Genomic DNA, 18,457 nt, shown 5'->3' with positions numbered 1-18,457 from the left:
ATCCAGCCCCAGAACTCCCAGAAATTCCTGCCCAGGACTCCCAGATTTTCCTGCCCAGATCTCCAGATTTTCGTGCCCAGGACTCCCAGCATTTCCTGCCCCGATCCCACAGCAGGTGAGCAGGTGTGATGTGACCTGCGGGAGAATTCCACGAGCAAGACGCTCCAAAACAAAGACAAGGAGCAAGGGCAGGGTCTTGTCCCCTGGGACATTCCCCAGGGAATGACCTCCCTGCCCAGAGCAGGAGGGAGCAGAGGGAACAAAGGCAGGGAACTGGCAGAGATCTCCCACTTGGACACTGCTCCGGGATGGGAAAAACATTCCAGAAAACCTCCCATGTGTCACGCACCTCGCAGTGTTTTGATGCCTTCGGGTCTAACTCATTGTTTCCTTTGTTGAGGTTTGTCTTTAGCGAGTGGATTCCCTCATCCCTGGCTCCCCCCTGGGGTTTGTTTGCTTTGGCACAGAGGGAAGTTCTGTTCTCTGCTCTCGGCAGGAAATTCTGCCCCTCTGGAGTCCTGGGACAGCCCTGGGGCAGGGGGATGATGCTGAGGATCCCTTCCAATCCATCCCAGCCCATGAAACTCCAAACCTTCAGCAGCCCCAGCCTGGCCGTGGATGCTCACAGAAGTTCCTCTGCATTTTCAAGGAGCTGAGAGCCCCAGGATGAGCTGGGAAGGAATGGGGTGAGTGATGAGATATTTGCTGTAATTCTCTGTCAGAATTTCACCTCCCTGCATTCATTCCTTCCTCTGGTGTTCACTCGTGGAGATTTGCCATTTTGAGAGGTTGAAGAGCTCGGTGGAGATCAAACCAAACTCAAAGCTTTGTGTTCCAGAAAGAGCATTTATTTAGTGGGTTTTAGGATTTTCAAATGCACAGATCTGAGTGTCGAGGAGGGGGATGCACAAACATTGCATTCACAGTCCACTGCACCTCAGAAACACGGGAGCTCTGGGAATTCCTGCAGCAAAGCTCCTGGGCAGCTCTCCTGGATATTCCAGGCTCTTAGTGGGGATAAATAATAAATCACTGCAGAAAGGCCCCAGGAGAGGCCCCAGGTGGGGAAGTGCTGCCGTTCCCAAGGAGCTCAGAGCTGGATCAGAGAAGGAATGGCTCTCCCAAGGCCACGTGCTCCAGCAAAACCTGGGACACCTCGTATTTTTAGGGGGAGCAGCCTCTGCTCCTCTGCTCAGGGAAGGATCCTTCGGTTCAGACCACTCTGTTCTTCACCTTCTCAAAGATCTGCATCACTTTTCCTGCTGGGATGCAGCCTTCTCTCACGATGGTGATGCCACCTTCCCAGAGAGGGAATGAACACGTCAGGACAATCCCCAAAGGGGCACAGAAAGGAATTTTAGGGAACATCTCTCACCAGCAAAACCACCCAAAATAAAACTGTGTGGAAGGACCAGAAAATGAAAAGTCAGAAAGTAAAACCAATGAACGCTGACCTCACACTTTGTTTAAGGGTTTGGTTTTCCACTCATGAATCCCTCTCAAATGTCAGCCCAGAGCCACCCAGGACACCTCAGCATGTGCTGAATCACTGTGGGCAAGCTCCTGCACCACCCTCGTTGTGGTGGGCTGAGGGAGCACCCACCCTCCTTCCAACAGCACCCACCCCCTCATTCCAGCCTCACCCACCCTCCTTCCAACAGCGGCCACCTCCTCCAGCATCTCCCACACTTCATTCCAACATCTCCCACCCCCCTCCAGCATCACCCACCCCCTTCAGCATCTCCCACCCCCTTCCAGCAGTTCCCACCCTCTCTCTCAGAGCCTTTTCACCCTAACAAGGCAGATTTTCCTTGCACAACTGGGTTTCTCCTCCTGCCTTGCTCCCTGTCAACACACAGGTCCTCCCAGGACATCTTTTGTTTGCTTCTCTTCATCAACATGTTTGCAAACGTCCAGGCACTCAGGAGCTGTTACTCTTGGAGCGCTCCGTGCTGCCAGACTGATACTGGGAGAGGCATGGAAAGCTCCCAGGAAAACGCCACTGCTGACACACACAGGGTGGTTCCAGCACTCACTTTCATCAATCCTTGTGCAGTTGACCACAGTGGACGCCACCACCTCGTCAGACTCTCCATCACACAGAACACCCTCCAGCTGATGGCCAAGGCGCCTGTGGAGGGGGGAAAAAAACAACAACAGCAACCCTTCAAAGACCTAGCAGTGACCTGCTGCTGGGCTTGTCCTGTGTAGCCATGGAAAGGGATTTTAACCCTTTAAGTGAGGCAGAAATAAGATGCACAGTTACATGGGCGTCTGTCAGGACAGGAAGAAAGAGCCAAGTTTATTCACAAACACACTTGGTTTTATAGCAAGAGTAGAGAAAAGGTGATTGGTTCAGAGAGAAGACACCCCATTCCCAGGGCCTGGGCACACACCACAACAGGGGTTCTATCTTTGTTATTAATTCCTTTGTATTTTGACCAAATGATAACCCTGGGAGAAATTCTCCCTGGCCTTGAGCTGGACCAGCTCATGGGCTGGGAACAGAGCTGAGAAGCTCCAGCCTGGAATATTTTTCAGGCTGTAATTTTCTTACTTTCTTGATATGTGTCCCACAGTCCTGGGTGCAGGACTGTGGCCACTGGCCCAGAAAAGCCTCCTGTGAGAGTTTTTTCCAGTCCAGCTTTCTCAGGCTTAGCTAGGGTTCTTTCCCAAAGCTAGCTCCTTTCCTCTAATGTAATCAGAAGAGAAAAATTAACAACAAAGATAAAGACACCTGTTGGATACGTGTCTAGATCTAAGAAAAAGTGTGTGGACACACACATTTATAGAGAGCTGGGGAATTCCAGCTTGGAAATCCTTTCCAGGCCTGGATTTCTCCTGACTCTCAGCTCCATTCCCAGGCTGACAAGCTGACTGCAGCTTCAGTTAGGGAGGAGTCTCCCAGGGTGACAACACGGTGACAAACAGAGTGGAATTCATCACCAACATTCACCCCTGGTGTCTGTCCCGTGGGACACATCCTGAGGTGCTGTCCCAAGGATGTTTTTCCCAATGAGCTCCTGTCCTGTCCTAGCAGTGCAGTAACCACAAAAGTGTCACTTTCTCTGCACCAATCAACTTTATTCTGTCTTTAAAATCGCGACAGGCTCCACTTAAACACCGTGTTTTAAAATAAACTCGTCTCTTTCCTATCATGAAGGCTGTGTAGCTGTGCCTTATTTCCACCACTCACTCCGAGGGTGGGAACACCTACAGGACACCAAAGGAAGCAGCAGAGGAGCCGAGGGTGGCAGTGGCTGCAAAGAGAGAGAAAGGACAGCAAAAAAGAGGGAAAAAAGCCAATTTATTGTACAGACATTCTGTATTTAAATGATGTTATTTGAAGCTAGGACAGGACAGGACATCCTTGGGACAGCACCTCAGGATGTGTCCCACGGGACAGACACCAGGGGTGAATGTTGGTGATGAATTCCACTCTGTTTGTCACCATGTTGTCACCCTGGGAGACTCCTCCCTAACTGAAGCTGCAGTCAGCTTGTCAGCCTGGGAATGGAGCTGAGAGTCAGGAGAAATCCAGGCCTGGGAAGGAATTTCCAAGCTGCCATTCCCTGTCTCCCTGACTGTGTGTGTGCAGGCACTCACGAGATGACCATGTCGTGGTGGGTGCTGTCCAGCTCCCCGCTGGGGTTGGCAGAGGTGATGGCCAGGGGCCCCGTCATGTCGATGAGATGAACCAGCACCGTCAGGTCGGGCACTCGGATCATGATGCTGTCCTGGGTTCCCACCCTGCTGTACCCTGCTCCCACCCCTGGAAGCACAGAGGATTATTAGTGAAACCATATATTAGTGTTTATCTGCTTTTTTTTTTTTATTTCTGCCTTCACTCAGAAGCACCAGAGATGGATTTTCTTGTTTGGACTTGGTTGTTTATTAAATCTTATCTAAACTGCAGAAAGTTCTGTAACACTTCTAGGTAACAAGCCAGAAGTGAGAAATGGAGGTGGACCCAGTTAGTTACAAGGTCTTTTAAAGCCTAACTATCCAATTAAAAGCTAATATTATTTATATAATCTTTATATCTTACATATTATATCTTATATGTCATAGCTTATATATTATGTCTTATATATTGTCTTATATCTTATAAATTGTATCTTATGTCTTTTATCTTATATCTTATATCTTACATCTTATATCTTGTATCTTGTATCTTGTATCTTGTATCTTGTATCTTGTATCTTGTATCTTGTATCTTATATCTTATAATATTATTTATACTTTTATACTTTATACTTTTTTTATACTTTATTATACTTATTTTTACTTTTGACCCAATGACCAAACTCCTGTGACCCACACTGTGGTAACTTCTATCCAACCAAAAAAACTCCTACCTAAAACTAAGAAGAAGGAACAAGAAGGAAGAAGAGACAACTCCCAAAATCTCCATCTTGTCCCATACCTATTAATATTCTAAAACCCCAAATTCCAAACCCTTCACCATGTGATATTACACACTTCTGTTCTAACTGCACACCAGTGATTTTAACTCTGTCTCTCAAATTTGGAAGCTTTTCCCAAGGCCTCAGGTCAAAAGCAGTGTTCTTTTGTGTCAGAAAACACAGATAGTTCAGGACTCCAAGGTTATTCTATTCTATTCTATTCTATTCTATTCTATTCTATTCTATTCTATTCTATTCTATTCTATTCTATTCTATTCCATTCCATTCCATTCCATTCCATTCCATTCCATTCCATTCCAAACTACACACCAGTGATTTTAACTTTTTCACTCAAAAACCCCAACACCTCCCTGGGCAGCCCCTCCAGTGCCCAATCACCCTTTCTGAGGTGGTTTTTTTTTTTTTTCTGGGGTGAAAAATCTAGGAAGATTTTTTTCCCCAGCCTAAACCTCCCACGGTGCAGATTCAGGCTGTGTCCTCTCATCCTGTCCCTGTTCCCTGGGAACTCCCTGGCTGTCCCCTCCTGTCCGAGCACAGAATTCCCCCTGAACCCCCTTTCCTCTTCCTGAGCCCCTTTCCCAGCTCCCTCAGCTGCTCCTCACAGGATTTGTGCTCCAGCTGCTCCAGTTCCCTCATCCTGTGCTATTTCCACGGATTGCCAGGGCAGGGGTGAATCAGCCCAGTGCTCCCAGTGCCTGCCCGTGCTGGGAAGGCAGAGGCTGAGCAGGGATGACCACGGAGCTCTCTCATCTCCTGGGTGCCCCACCCTGGTTTGCTCATTCCTGGTGAGCAGTGGGGGGCTTGGCAGAGGGGGACCCTCCCAGGCTCTGGTCACAGAGCTCATCCTGCTGGCCCCAATCCCTGTGAGTCAATCCCGCTGATTAACACCCTCTGCTCAACGGCCTCCAAAGCGTCTGGGAGCGCCAGGGGGAAATTCTTGGGATGAAATAACCGAAATTTCTCCCCATCACATCCCAGAGGGGGTTGGGATTGCAGACCTGCCGTGCTGAAAATGCGAAAGGGGACAGGAGGGTCATGAAAACGTGAAATGGGGATGGAAGGGTCGTGCTGAAAATATGAAATGGGAACAGGAGGATCGTGCTGAAAATGTGAAAAGGGGACAGGAGGGTCGTGCTGAAAATGTGAAAGGGGGAAGGAAGGGTTCTGCTGAGAATATGAAAGGGGGACAGAGGGGTCATGCTGAAAACACAAAAGGGGAACAGAAGGATTGTGCTGAAAATATGAAAAGGGGACAGGAGGGTTGTGCTGAAAATATGAAATGGGGATGGAAGGGTCATGATGAAAACGTGAAATGGGATGGAAAGGCTGTGCTGAAAACACAAAATGGGCACAGAAGGGTCGTGCTTCTCATCTCACCCAACTTCTTCAGCCACTCTCCCTTCTGGATGATGCAGCCAATGCCACCAGGATAAACATTTTCCATGAATTCCCAGAGCAGGGGGCTGATGGGCGGGGCAGCTGCTCGGAGCTGCTCCAGGTTGGAAATAAAGATGCAGATGGGCTTCTCTTGAGGTCTGTCCTGAAAAAAATAATAATAATTAAAAAAAAAAAGATGGAAATGATGAAGAATGAGGTGAAGAGGGAAAGTTTGCCTGGAGAAGCTCGAAGGCTGCTGGGATCCTGGTTTGTGCATTTCCCAGGGAGCTCCAGGCAGGGAAGGTGCTGTGTCTGCACAAATGCTGAGCTGTGGTGGATGCCTGTGGTGGTTTGTAAAGACTTCTTGAAAATTTAAAAATAGTAGACTGACTAAATTGTTTCTATATGTAATTAATATATTAAAAAAAAGTTGTAAAGGAAAGAAAAAGGTGGTCTTGAAATTTTACTCTGATTCTTATTATTTTTCCTTATAATGAAAGTTTTCTTTATACCCTTTAAAATTTAAACCTATTTTACCTTCCTCCTAATTCTATCTCACAACAAAAATTTAAAAATTCTAATAAACACACTGACAATTTAACCCACTACATAAATTAGTACATTAACCAAAAAAATTCAAATTAATGAACCAAAACCACTACAATGCCCCAGCTCAGATTAAAGAGGAAATAAATTAAAGAGGAGCCAGAGCAGCAACCTCCCCTTGGGAATTTGAGGGATTCATCCAGTTCCCCCTGTTTAATCACATCCATCACAGGGATAATGATGCTCTGCTCAGTATCTGCATTTTTGGGATCTTACACACCAGGGGTTTGATTTTTTCCAAATTTCTGCTGGTGTAATGTATGAACCTGGTGGAGAGATGGAGGCTTCAGAGGGCTCTTAAAATTCTGTTTATTGCAGATGAGATTCCAGCAGCTGGGGGTTGTGGGTGAGCCCAGAGCTGCTGGCTATGGACAAGCTGTGTGTCCTGAATCCCCATTTCTGTTCGTGTTACAAAGCATTGAATCTCTTTTTCAGTTTATTACATAGCAACCAACCAACATCACACACAATCCCTTCCACATTTGCATATAACCATCCAAACTGCTAAAATTACCACATGATGTTAGTGACTAGCTAATTATCTGAGTTAATAGTTGCATGTTAAACTTTGGGACTTGTTCTGCAGTGGAAATTTTTTCTAGCTTTGGTAAAAACCATTTTTCTCTCCACCTATGATTTTTTGCTTGGTGGAAAACATGTCATTTAAAGAAGACTTGTCTTTTTGTTTGAAGGCTGCTTAATCTCTGGACTTTAGTCATAAAACTCCTTCTAACTCGATTAAACCTCTGTTCTCTCAGCTGTTTCAGCAACACCTGGCCCTAAAAGCATCTTTTATATATCAAAACTTGCTTTCATTCCTATAGAACCTTCTGTACATCCGATAAAACTCTTCTGTTAAATTTTCCTCCTTCCCAACAGTGCAAGCCAAGGTCAAACACAAATTTGTGATGGGATGAAGGACAGAGAGCTCAACCTCTACAAACCAACATCTCTGTGATCTCCCCTGCAGCGCTTTGGAAGGAGCCTGGTGAAATGAATTCGGTGTAAAAGCAGAGGAGGGGTGTCCCTGGTGGGTTTTGGGGTCCCCGTGGGATCCCCCAGACTGCCCCAGCAGCCCTGAGTGACAGGACACACTTCCAAGCCTTGCCTGGGTTGAATCTGGCTTGCATTGGACTCTGCTTGAATGGCAGAGGCACAATTCCAGAGTTTATTCTGTGAAGGGATCCAGTCTTGCATAATCAAGGGGATTTTTATGTCTTTTGGGGGTTTTGCATTTTGCACCAATTACCAAGGGAATTCTACATTCTAACCAATCCACGAAGGATTTTGGATTCCAAACTGGCCTCTAGATACTAAAGGCCAATGAACCACTAATGTTACAGGTAGATAACAGAGGGGTCTACAAAAAGAGGGGCTGAATTCCTTTTGGAATTCATCACTAAACAAACAGTTTATTATCTTTAAGATATTTTCTTCCATGGGGCTTTGTAGCCGTGGAAAGGGGTTTTAACCCTTTAAGTGAGGCAGAAATAAGATGCACAGCTACATGGGCGTCTGTCATGACAGGAAGAAAGAGCCAAGTTTATTCAGAAACACACTTGGTTTTATAGCAAGAGCAGAGAAAAGGTGATTGGTTCAGAGAGAAGACACCCCATTGCCAGGGCCTGGGCACACACCACAACAGGGGTTCTATCTTTGTTATTAATTCCTTTTTATTGTGACCAAATGATCACCCTGGGAGAAATTCTCCCTGGCCTTGAGCTGGACCAGCTCATGGGTTGGGAACAGAGCTGAGAAGCTCCAGCCTGGAATATTTTTCAGGCTGTAATTTTTTTATTTTTCTCAATATGTGAACACAGGGCTTGCTCTAGAGAGGTTTTCATCTTTGGGGATGCTCTCTGCTCCCTCCACAACGTGGGGATAACCAAGCTCACAGCCCTCCAGTGCCATCAGTGAGTCAGGAGCCGGGCATGTATTTACATTCTGTTTGCATTCCCTCATCGGCAGGGCAGCTGAGCCCTGGCACCAGGGCAGAGACGTCCTTTGTGCCACTGCTGAGATCGTCTGTTATGGTTCCCTGTGCAGGAAATTGCCTCATGGGCAGCAGACAGGGCCAGGCTGCAAAAGCTGGGCCGGGAGCTTTGCAAACTGCGGGCTCGGCTCCAGCCCTGGATGGCTCCAAAAGTCTGGGGGAATGCTGGGATTCTGATTCAGCACTTTGTGAGGCACCGAGGGCAAACACAGGAGGGGTTTGGACCCTCCTGTCAGAGGCTGCTCCCCTATGGGGTTGTGCTCTTGATGAGAGGAAAAAGATTTTATAATTCGTGATAAATTAATGCTATAAAGTAGGCATGCATTTATTTGGTGCTGAGGTGCACGGGGGATAGCTTTTTTTAAAGCATGCACTTGGAAACTTTCTTGTTCTATTTATTTTTTAGAAGTTTAGGATTATACAATTCGCTTAATACATATTTATGTTTTAGCTTTGCTTATTTTGTTTACTTTTACTTTGTACTAAAATGAACCAAAAGCTTTTTTGTGTTTGTGCTTTTTTAATTTAGGGGTTGTTGGGGGTTTTTGCTGGAGGCTTTTAAACTTTTCATTGTACTTGAACTTTTTAACTTTATCTTAGGTTTTTGGGCACATTTTAGACTTCAAAATTACATTTTGTTGGTTTAAGATTTGGATTTATTATTGGTAGCCTTGTACCCCTCACCCTGTTTGCAAGTTTTGGCTTTGTTTATTATAAACTAGTTTGTTTGGGGGTTTTTTCTATTATTTTTGCAAGCATAATAAATGTTAAGCATTGCTTTTTGTTTCGTCCATCCCCAGGGATGTCTCTGCCTAATTCTCAGTGCTCCAGCCTGGAGCAGAGGGGCTGAACCCTCAAAAAATGGTCCCTGATTGTTGGGAAGGAGAAGGATCTGACAGGAAGGGCTCACAGATGTGTGTGTGTAACAGAGAGATCTTTGAATGTAGAATCTGGAGAAGGAATAGAAATGAAAGCAAGTTTTGATATAGAAGCAAAGAATTGCTGAGCCAGTCTCAGTGGATAACTAAGAAAGCAAAGAGCAAGTGGGCTAGAAAGGGTTTTTATGGCTCAGAGCAAAGGATAAACCCACCTCCAACAAAAGATGTTTTTACCAAGCAAAAAGATTTTCACAGACAAAGAAAAAAGCCAATGTTGCAAGCAAAGAAAATATCTCAGAATTTTCCACTGCAAGAAAACTGAAAAACAACTTTTAGCTTAAACTGTAACATATTAACTTTTTGTGACTGGAAAATAATAACATGAATATGGTAATGTTAGTAGTTATGATAGGCTATAGGTAATAGTAAAGGCATTGATTGGTTGTCATGTATTAAAATAAAAGTTTATAATGCATTGTAACCAGAACTGGAGTGGCTCGAGATGAACCCAGAGCTGATGCTAAAAAACCTGTGGGCTTGGCTTTTGTCACCCCTGACCTGTGAATTACTGAATCCTCTGGGTACAATAAATATCATTTTAAGGAGCCAGCCCGGAGTGCCCCATCCCTCATTTCAGCCCCTACACTGATGCTGTGGCTGCTCAAGGCAGGGGCTCCCCTCTCTGCCTCTGCAGGAGCCCAGGGGCAGCACACAGAGCCCCGAATTCCCACCTTGATCCTGTAGACCTTCTCGATGGCCTGAGGGTGCCTGCAGGAGGCAGCCAGGGCGTACACGGTGTCCGTGGGGACCCCGCACACGGCCCCCGTGTTCAGCAGCTCCGCGATGGTCCTCAGGCCACTGGTGAGGTGGGACTTGGGGCAGACGCAGGGCAGGGGCTCCTCCCTGTCCTTCTTGGAGCTCTGGACCTGCCAGGAACCGGGAAGCAACAAATAAGCAGAAATGTGGGGCAGGATTTAATCAGCCTGAGTGCGGGGATCCTGCTGTGATCCCTTGGCAGCACCTCCAGGGATGCTTCTCCCACAGCAGGGGACAGGGATTCCAATTGTTAAAGTCAAAGAGAGCAGCTCAGGGTGGACATTTCGACTGAAGCATCCTAAAATTTCAGCTAAATCCTAAAATTAGAGGAGATGAATCCACCCAGAACAGCTTCCCAGAGAAATGGACGCTCTCCAAAGTGACCTAAGGGAACCCAAAATGCAGACGAGGATGGAGTTCCAAGTGCATTCCCATGGAACGCTGATTTAATGGAAATGTTTCTCTGCAGCAGGAATTGGAGCTGTCAGATCCATCACCCTGGACTGGGGGAATTGCCCTGGACAGACAGATGGCAGAAGGGGTTTGAAGTTAAGAAAACATGGGGAATTCTTGCTGTGCCGTCTGGGAAACTTCTCAAACTCCCTGCTCCCAAGGTTATGGCTTTAAAACTCCAGTCTGTGAGGAATTCTTGGACTTGATTCCCCAGCAGCAAGACGGGAGCCTGGAGACCACCCCTGCCCTTTCTCCACTGTTATTCCTGATGGAAGAGAGCTCTTTAAGTGCTGTGACCAGGACTCCAAACAGCACTAAGGGATTCAGCAGAAGGGAAATCCCACGGGAATCTGCTCTGAAGGCCCCAGAATTTCCCCTCTGAGCAAGGAAGCTCCAGCACCACGCCAAGATGTCTCACTGTGAGCACAGGAGGTCCCATCACCAGCAGGTCCTTCCCAAACATGCAGTTGGTGAGCGAGGCTGCAGCTCCATAGAAGCAGATGATGCTGAGGATGCTCAACACCGCGACTGGGAAAAAAAAAAAAAAAATCCCCAAAGATTCAGAGGCAGGAAAGGGTGATTGAATCCCTGTCACTGCAGGGATTTAACAGCGTGGATGTGGCACTTGGGGACGGGGTTTGTCAGGGGCTGGACTCAGTGGCTTGGATTTCATGGTGCTGTGGTTCCATTCTGTGGTGACAAAGCCCTGGTGGAAAAGCTCCTGCTAATCCCCTTGCCACAGCACTCCAGGGAATTAAAACTGAAATTGTCACTCTCAGAGCTTCAGCAGAACTCCAGCCACGGACAGTGGTGGCACCTTCAGCTCATCCCACACCCCAGGGAGCATCCACTGAGAAGTGGAGCTGGACAGAACCTCTAGAGGTGCTCTGATCCAGCAGTATTGGGTTTATTTGGAAGCTCAAGGCCCTGGGGGTGACAGGAGGAAAGATTTCCTTCTCCAGTCATGCTTGCACACACCCCAGACTTCCAGGGAAAGAGGAGCACTCTGCTTGATTTTCCCAACCCGGGACCCACTCCCTGCGCTCTGTGGGTGAAGGTTTCACGTCCAGGTTCCCCAAAAACTCACTTTCAAATGGCAAAGGGAGGTTCTGCAGTGTGAAGAGCAGAAAACAAACGGCCAAGAGCTCCATGGCCAGGGTCAGGCAGAGCAGCACCACGTTGAAAGAGGAAGCTGTGGAAAGAAACACAAACAAGAGGGACCCACATCAAGCACGGCCCATAAAACATCCGTGAAGCAGCAGAAGAGTTCCTAAATCAACCCAGGCTGGTTTGATTGAGCTGAGCAGCCCCAGCTCCGACTGCCCTGCCCATGGAGGAACAAAGAGGCACAGCCAGGGGCTGTTCAGCCCTCAGCTTCCACGGACACGCTGCCAAACCCTCCATCTGCCAGGACACTGTGCTCACATGGAAAACACTTCCCCGGCAGCCAAGCAGGTTCTGATTTACACCAGCTGGGCTGGAGTGCGGCTGTGGGTTGGTGCCAGTGCAAGAACACTTTCACCTGATTTGATCCTTTTATTTTCTTTGAAATGTTCTTCCATTCCCTCGGGGCTGCTTCTCCTAAGCCCATCTCAGCTTCTGTTACTGGCTGTGGGCAAAACATCTCCGTTCTTGCTTCATCAGAGCAGCAGGCAGAGCTGAGCCTCCCTCCCCGGTGCGTCTCCACCGCAGGAGGATTCGTGATCTGACCCCAGATGCCCCTCAATAAACATCCCACGTGGTTCTGAGACTTACCCAAAATGATTAAAAAAGCATTGAGCACCAAAAAGGCGACGGAGCCAGCGGTGAATCCCTCGGTGTTCCCCGCCCCGATGTGCAGCAAGTGGCCTGAAACGGGAGCAGCACATCTGGTTATGAGCAAACCACGGAGAGCAGCGTGACAGGAGAGTGGCAGAGCCTCGGCTGGGATTCCCACAGCTCCAGCTGATGGATGGTGGCCTCCCAAAAACCCTCCCTCACCAACGCTGGCTGCTGCTGCCACGCAGAGTGAGGTATTCGCTGTGGGACTGGTGACGGTTTTCCAAAAAAAGCTCTGGATTTTACCTCCAGCTTGGAATACTCAGGGCCTGGCTGGATGCTTTGGGCAGCTCCTGCCACACGTCCGAAGCCACAGCTTTAACTTTCCCCACAGGTGCTCATTTTAAGAGTGCCTGGCACAGAGGCTGTGTGAACACTCTGCCCACCTGGAGCAAAATGCAGCTTGTAAAAGGCAGGCTCAGCTTCCGAGAGCTGGGATAAACTTCTCCAGGCTCCCAAAGGAGAAATCCAGAACCTGGAGTCTCCCACTGCCTAAATGCATCTCCTGAGTTGCTATTCTGAGGTAACAGCCCAAAGCCAGCCCTGTCTCACAATGTTTTTGCAGGGAAATCTTGGCTTTTATTGGAGTTGAAGGCGCAACTTGGACTCCTGGAGCTGCGAGCACCAAATGCCCGCAGCAATGGAGTGCGAACCGGAGCGATTTGTGAGTTATCTTTTTCCAGGGAGGAATGCCAGTAAACCTGATGCCATTGACTCTCCTGAAAGGAGGAATTTCACCGGAGAAATCAATGTGAAACTCCCTGGGAACACCCCTCGAAGCAGGAACCCCCCACCCGTGCTTTACCTGCCAGGCGCAGCCAGCTCCAGGCTGCCCAGAAGGCAGCGTAGCAGAAGGGGAGCACGGATCCAAACCTCTTCCCTCCCCGCACCTGGATGCGGCACACAAAGAGCTGTCCCAGGGCTCCTGGGATGAGCACGGCGGGGATGGAGAGCTGCTGCCAGCCCGGCTCGCCCACGCTGCCCCGCACGGCGGCCGCGGCAGCCAGCCCATTGCAGATGTAGAACAGAGCGTCCGGCACGGCAGCGCCGGTGCCGCTGGCGATGTCCTTGGACCTGGAGATCCAGGTGTGGACAGCCCCCAGCGTGGCTTGGAGAGCCGAGCTGGACACGGCCTGGGCTCCCACGGGAATCAGAGCCTTCTCCCCGATGGAGTTGATGAGGCTGGCGAAGGTGGCGTAGAGGGAGAGCGCGGCGCAGAGAGCGCAGGCGGCCCCCAGGAAGGGCCGGGCGCCGCGCAGAGGGATCTGGTGGATGAAGGCCGAGGTGAGGAGGATGAAGGAGGCGTTCTGCACCATCTCCAGGGTGTCTTTGTGGGTGGACATCACAAACAGCAGGCAGGCCGTGGCCAGGAAGAACCACGGCCCGAACATGGCCATCCTGCCGTCCTGAGCCGCCGGCGGCCCCAGGACGGCGCTGAGCACGAACTCCTCCCAGGACATCACCAGCCAGAGCAGGCTGTGCACGCCAAACTTGGTGGTGTGGTAGCCATCCCCTCGGAGGTAGCTGTAGAAGCTGGAGAGCAGCTGGCAGCCGGACACGATGGATATCCACGCTGCTGCCACGCACAAGGTCTCCACGTAGCCAAAGAAGTAAAAGGCGAAGATCAAAGGTGACACGGCGTCGCAGGTGTTCCCCAGCGCCATCGGCTCCGCGTACTTCGTGTTCTTCTTCTTCTCCTCCCCGAGGGCCTTGGAGGAGCTTTTCTGTGCCGATCCCAGCAGCAGGACGTTGAAGAGGGGGTGCCCAAAGCCGGGCAGGACGTACCTCTGGGTGATGCCCTTGAGGAGCAGAGCCACAGCCCCGTAGAGCCCGCACAGGACGATGCCCAGCTCCAGGACCCCGCACACCACCAGGGCCCAGTCCCCAAAGAGCGCCACGGCCTCGAAGCCCAGCGCCAGCGCGATGGCCCCAAAAATGAAGGGCATGATGTAGCTGACGGTGGCCGAGCAGAAGGACAGGATGAAGGAGATGGCGATGTAAGCCACCAGCCCGGCCACGGCGCTCTGGCTGGCCGAGAGCGGGGCGGTGCTGGTGGCCAGGAGCTGGCTGGCGTTCCCAGAGGGAAGTGTTGTGTTCTCCGGGGAGGGGAACATGGCTGACAGGACCTTGGTGGCCCCGTAGCTGCTCCACAGAGCAGAGAAGGTGAGGAAGGCCGAGCCTCCCAGGTGGTCGTACTTGCGGAAGGCGAGAAATCCGGCCAGGAGCTGCACAAAGCCGCCGATCAGGATGAGGTGGACACCTGAGGAGGGCAGGAAAGGGTCGGGGGTGAAGCCAAGCACAGAAAGGCTGGAGCTGCAGGAAGCTCTAGGGCACACCCCACAGCAGGTCCCGTGGCCTCTGCCCGCCCCTCTGCCCACCGTTGTGGGAAATTTTGGTGTATGACCCCTGAGCCCCTCGGTGAGCAGGCTCCAAGGACAGCTTGGATCCAGCAGGGAGAGGCACACGGAATCCGTGGCACGGTGGCTGGGGAAGGAGGAGCAGCCATCCCCTGGAGCACACACGATGCACACAGCCCACACCTCCCCTCCATCCCACCAGCGGTGCCCTTTGCCCCACGGGGACCATAGCAGGACCCGGTCTGTGGGTTACAGAGGGTTAATGAATGAGGTTTGTTTTGAGAAGTATTCTCTGACCAAGAGGAGAAGAAGGAGAAGAAGATAAGCAAGAAGAAACCTGAGTTGGGAAAAGAATTTTTAGGAAAGTTTTGTGGAAAACAGAGGCGTAGGTGGCTTTACACCAATGAACGTTATGTTGGTCTATTGTAGCCAGTGAGTAAAGTGTAAACTTTGTAGGGTGTATAAGAGACAGCCGGTTGTTGTAATAAATGGAATATTAACTTACTGAAATGTGCTGTGCCTGTTTGTACTTCACACCCGCCCCTACCGCGACGGGGGCCGACCCTCAAGGATCTTGGGGGATGCTCAACCCCGAGCAGCAGCACTCACCTGCCAGGACCTGCTCTGCTGCCCGAGGCCCCAGGCCGGTGGTGGCCACGGTGAAGTTCTGCAGGCACAGCAGGAAGGCGCTGACCACGTTGCCCAGCAGCCCCAGCACCCCGGGCTCGCTGTAGAAGACGGCGGCGAAACCCTCGGAGCTCGCCATGGCCCTTCCAGACAAAACAGCAGAGTCAGCCCTCGCCCCCACAACCTCCCCTGGGGCACCTGGCCAACCTTCAGAGCCGTGCCCCTGCCCCGGGCTGCTGCCAGGCTCAGGTGTTTCCACGCCCCAGACAAAGGCTCCATTCAAAGCACCGCTTGAGGTGCCTGCTTTCCGCAGCCCTCTCCAGAAAAAACACACACAACCCATTTAGGCGACCAGGATTCCTGGCAAAAACATGTTTAGGTGCCCCAAAGCGCTGCAGGTGGTGCTGATGGTTGCTGTCCCCTCTTCTCCAGGCTGCTGGAGATGGAGAGGCGTGAACAGCCCGACACAAACCAACAAACATCCAGACGAAAGCCACAAGGTATTTTTGAGCCGTTCCAGGACGTTTCTTATCCACTGTTGCAGACAAACAGGGCAGGCACGGTGCACACACATACACACACACACACAGAGTCTCCCTTCCAGATGGAATTTTCCAGCTTTCTTGAAACCCCAGTGACTAAATAGGCTATTTTCAAACCCTTCATATTTCTCCCATGAACTCGTCTGTTTGCAGGCAGCCCCCACGTTTCCACTCCTCGGCACTCCTGGGTACCAGGAGCTGAAGTTTTTCTCTCTGGAGGGTTTTGTTGGGAAACAAAGATGAAAATAAAACAGCAATGTTCTTGTTATTTGGGTATTTTTAGAATATTTGGTGAGCTAAAAAAGCTGGAAAGGGAGAAGGTGATGTATGCTGTCCTCAACCTTTCCAAAGAAGCCTTTGGAAAGGGAGGAAAGCTCCACTATTGTTAGGGGGAGTGAGGAGGAGGGAAGGAGCACCACCCAAAGAAAAATAAAATGGGAATAAAAACGAACCTAAATCCCAGGATCACACGAACCCTCAGCACAAATTTACCTTTTGCAAACATCAGTAGCCTCTTGTTCTGCTCAAAGCCCCGTGTTTTCCTCTCTCCATTTATTCTAAAAGATGTCACTTCCCCAAAGGAAGAAGGATGAAGGATAAATCAACTCCAACGGCTCCAAACTGGTTGGGCAACCTCAACCCTCATGAAACAAGGAAAGGCTAAAAACCTCCAAGCAAAGCTCGGGGGGGAAATGAATTATTCAATTACTTGGTTGGGATTTTGGGTTCAGAGAGGGAGATGCACCAAATCCCAGTTCCCAGGCAGGAAAACTCCCTTTTCCCATCAGGGCGCTGCCTTTAAGGAGGTCCCAAGGAACGCTGTGCCCTTGGGCAGAGCTGAGCCCGTGAGTTCCACGATTTTGCCTCTTTGATTGTTCTAAATGACACTGCCATATAAAGAAGCAGCTCGGTTTAAACGGTTATACTTGGAAAAGAGCCACGAAATTAAGCTCCTGCGGATGTTTTGCCCTGAAGCAGCCCAGGCAGTGGCTCAAAGGCAGACTCGGAGCCCCTGCTTGGAGCGGGTCCCAGGAAGAGGGTGAGCTGGGATTTGGGAGCGAGATGGGCTGGCCAGGAGACTCCTTGGCTCCCAGAAGTGGTTTTGAATTTGCCAGAGCTCATTTTGTTGGTGTTTTCTGCATAACAAAGAGCAGGGACTGGGCAGGGATGGGGAGACACAACTCTCAGGGGTGATTTCCTCTTCTTCCGGTGGGAGAAGGGAGGAAGACAAGCCCCAGAAGACGCCGTCGGGCTAAGGGGGTGTAAAGGGGAAGGACGTGAGAGGGTTCAGCCCAAGATATGGAAAAGGAGGAGGAAAAGGAAGGTTTGGGGTCGGAACCACTGCTCACACTCACCCCACACACACCAACCCGGGCTCGTGGTCCCTGCCCTGGGACCAGTTCACAGCTGGGCTTTGGAGCCCAGATGAGCCCAGATGTGGTCCAGATGTGGTCGGAGACCGCAGCGTGGTCCCTGCCTCCGTTTCCTGCAAGGTCAGGACACATCAAACCAGGAAAATCCTCTTGGTGGTGTCTCAGGAACAGCAGCACCGAGGGCTGCACTGAGGCTGGAAAAACCAACCTGGAACCCCCCGGGGAGTTTTCTGATCAAATATTCCCTGGTCTGCCTCTGGGATAAACCCACCCAAGGGTGCTGTCACTGTCCTTAAGGACCCATTTCTCCACGTGCACCGCAGAGCCCTGGTGGTGTGACAGCAGGCAGGGGAGCAGATGGACAATCCCTCCGTGCCGGGTGGGATTAGCAGCTCCCTGCACACCCAGCAGCGCAGCCACCGTCCAGGAAACCACGGGCTGGAGATGTCCCCGTGCTGAGGAGGCACCTGGGCACCTCCCGGAGGGATGGGGATGATCCTTCCCTTGCTCAAACCCCTCGCAAAGCCAAAGCCACACCCTCCCTCACCTGACCCCTCCGCCTCCTTCCCTCTCCCCGCTCGCCCCCGACATCGCTCGCCCTGGGGCTGCAGGAACGCTGTGCCCTCCCTCCCTCCCTCCCTCCCTCCCTGCTGGCTCTTGTCCCCCGGTGACCTCGGAGCCACACGGGACAGGCTCTGGGCATCGCTTCCCTCGCTCCCTGCTGTCCTCACGGCAGCTTCCCTTCACCCCCTTCCAGGAAAGGTCGTTCCCATCTCATCCCCTTCCCGTGCAGGCTCTGCAGGAATCGCTCTGTGCATCCACTGCTGCTTCTCCCTGGCCAATATTAACAAGGATATTCCAGGGCACTGGAATTCCATCCCCAGGAGGCTGAAGCGAGGCTCCCCACCCGTGGGACGCATCCACGAACACCAAACCATTCCCTTTTTCACTCATCCCCAGTGGCACCTTGCCATTTGCTTTCCATCCCACCTTGTTAGTGATAACAAACATTTCCAGAGCTCTGAGGAAACGCTGCCTGCCTCCAGATAAACATGGAAAGAGAACAAAATTCGTTTTGGATAAACACACAGCAGGATGAACAGTGCACAGCCACAACACACAGCTGGATTTCACATCACAACCCTGCCTCTGCCCTGGTGCAAACCAGCACGGAATTGCCAGGGATGCAT

The 18,457-nt window shown here is 50.6% G+C and overlaps 1 protein-coding gene across 1 annotated transcript; it reads right to left on the bottom strand.

The window, feature by feature from the left end:
- Positions 1 to 847: 847 nt before the first annotated feature.
- On the bottom strand, positions 848 to 15,491 carry LOC148222096 (uncharacterized). Its single transcript, XM_088173020.1, has 10 exons — positions 15,335 to 15,491; positions 13,174 to 14,628; positions 12,306 to 12,398; positions 11,638 to 11,742; positions 10,969 to 11,078; positions 10,013 to 10,207; positions 5,805 to 5,967; positions 3,607 to 3,772; positions 2,037 to 2,131; positions 848 to 1,298 (listed from the first exon to the last, which is right to left on the bottom strand). The coding sequence occupies exons 1-10, from the start codon at positions 15,489 to 15,491 to the stop codon at positions 1,213 to 1,215; spliced, it is 2,625 nt and encodes an 874-aa protein (XP_088029146.1). The 3' UTR covers positions 848 to 1,212.
- Between the last annotated feature and the right edge of the window lie 2,966 nt (positions 15,492 to 18,457).

The sequence above is a fragment of the Sturnus vulgaris genome, chromosome 14 (genome assembly GCF_052056855.1).
Source record: "Sturnus vulgaris isolate bStuVul1 chromosome 14, bStuVul1.hap1, whole genome shotgun sequence".
NCBI lineage: Eukaryota > Metazoa > Chordata > Aves > Passeriformes > Sturnidae > Sturnus > Sturnus vulgaris.
The sequence above is the reverse complement of the archived record's forward strand: the minus strand, read 5'-3'. Positions and strand labels throughout refer to the sequence as shown.

Coding starts and splice junctions, on each gene's coding strand:
- LOC148222096 (XM_088173020.1), bottom strand. CDS start 15,491: ATGGCGAGCTCCGAGGGTTTCGCCGCCGTCTTCTACAGCGAGCCCGGG. Junction 11,079..11,637: donor CCTCCCTTTGCCATTTGAAA/GTGAGTTTTTGG, acceptor TTTTTTTCCCAG/TCGCGGTGTTGAGCATCCTC. Junction 10,208..10,968: donor TGGGACCTCCTGTGCTCACA/GTGAGACATCTT, acceptor GGTTCCTGGCAG/GTCCAGAGCTCCAAGAAGGA.